Raw genomic sequence first — 1,537 nt, 5'->3', positions numbered from 1 at the left:
CTAGGGCAAAACGCACCCCCTTGGGGACCCCAGGACCGCGTTTGGGAAACGCTGGGCTAAAGAGCTAATACTAAAAGGACACATATGGGCAGTACCCGAGTTGAACCACAAGATGTCCTCCGTGCTCCACTGTAAAGTTTTGGCCTCTGCATGAGTCTCTCAGCAGCACTGCAACATGGGACTTTTAAAGTCAGTTGGCATGCAATGTTTTGTCTTGACTGCATGCAAGGCTATTACACACAGCTAATAGTGTCAATCATTCATCTGAACACAATTCTTGTTACTATTCGGCCTATATTATCACTCGTTTCTTTTCCTCCTCCTTTGTAAAGCATTTTACTGTGCTACTATAGTTCAAAGGAAGTGGATGATGCCAGAGTATATACACACACACACACACAAACATTGAAGCTAGACTTCAGGCAACTAAAAGGTGCAATACGTAGCTTTTAGACGTGTTAGTGAACAACATACATGGTGGGTAATGTAGAGGTGCGTGTGTACATGGAACAATTGTGCCTTTTGGATGGAAATATGGAGGTGGCTCTTAAAAGAGCATTTGGGGAATTTTGGAGATCAGGTCATCCTCATTTATGCGCGCTCTCCGCGAATTCGGCGGGCCAGATGGATGTCCTTGGGCATGATGGTCACCCGCTTGGCGTGGATGGCGCACAGGTTGGTGTCCTCGAACAGGCCGACCAGGTAAGCCTCGCTAGCCTCCTGCAGGGCCATCACGGCGGAGCTCTGGAAGCGCAGGTCGGTCTTGAAGTCCTGGGCGATTTCTCTCACCAGGCGCTGTAAGGGCAGCTTGCGGATGAACAGTTCAGTGGACTTCTGGTAACGACGGATCTCTCTCAGAGCCACGGTGCCGGGCCTGTAACGGTGAGGCTTCTTCACACCGCCGGTGGCCGGGGCGCTCTTGCGAGCAGCCTTAGTGGCGAGCTGCTTCCTGGGGGCTTTGCCACCGGTGGATTTGCGAGCGGTTTGCTTGGCTCTGGCCATGGCGCGTCTCTGCATTTCGAGGCTATACTCCCGACTGTCAGTGTGCTTTTGCCAGCGCGCAGTGTGTAGTTGTGTGCAGGCAGTGTACTATTGGCCTCGTTTGCGATAACAGGCTAGCATTAAAATATAACAAGATTTCACTCTTGACTTTGACGACTATTATTGCGCGCAAAGGGCCAGCAGTGTGCTATTGTACGCACGCGCTTAGTGTACTATTGTTTTTGGCGCGCAGTATATTGTGATGGGCGCGCGGTCCTAAAAAAAAGAAGCAAAGCATCCTTTCCAGTAACCGACAGAGGAGTCCTCCGCAACGGGCCAATCGGGGTAGTGGGGAGATGGTGTCCAATCAGCAGATGCCACTGCCGGCTTTATACATTTCACATGGGCATTTCGAGGCTATACTCCGACTGTCTAAGAAGGAAGCAAGCGCCATGGCCAGAACCAAGCAAACCGCTCGCAAATCCACCCGTGGCAAAGCCTACAGGAAGCAGCTGGCCGCCAAGTCTGCGCGCAGGAGCGCCTCCCCGTTACGAGC

At 52.0% G+C, this 1,537-nt stretch overlaps 1 protein-coding gene across 1 annotated transcript; it reads right to left on the bottom strand.

Annotated features, from left to right (window-relative positions):
* Positions 1-591: 591 nt before the first annotated feature.
* Positions 592-1,240, bottom strand: LOC121562643 (histone H3-like). The gene has a single exon (XM_045220340.1). It carries the CDS (start codon positions 1,015-1,017, stop codon positions 592-594), a length of 426 nt encoding a protein of 141 aa, XP_045076275.1. The 5' UTR covers positions 1,018-1,240.
* Between the last annotated feature and the right edge of the window lie 297 nt (positions 1,241-1,537).

Source organism: Coregonus clupeaformis, unplaced genomic scaffold (genome assembly GCF_020615455.1).
Source record: "Coregonus clupeaformis isolate EN_2021a unplaced genomic scaffold, ASM2061545v1 scaf3597, whole genome shotgun sequence".
Taxonomy (NCBI): Eukaryota; Metazoa; Chordata; class Actinopteri; order Salmoniformes; family Salmonidae; genus Coregonus; species Coregonus clupeaformis.
Note: the sequence above shows the minus strand (reverse complement) of the source record. Positions and strands in the feature narration are given on the sequence as shown.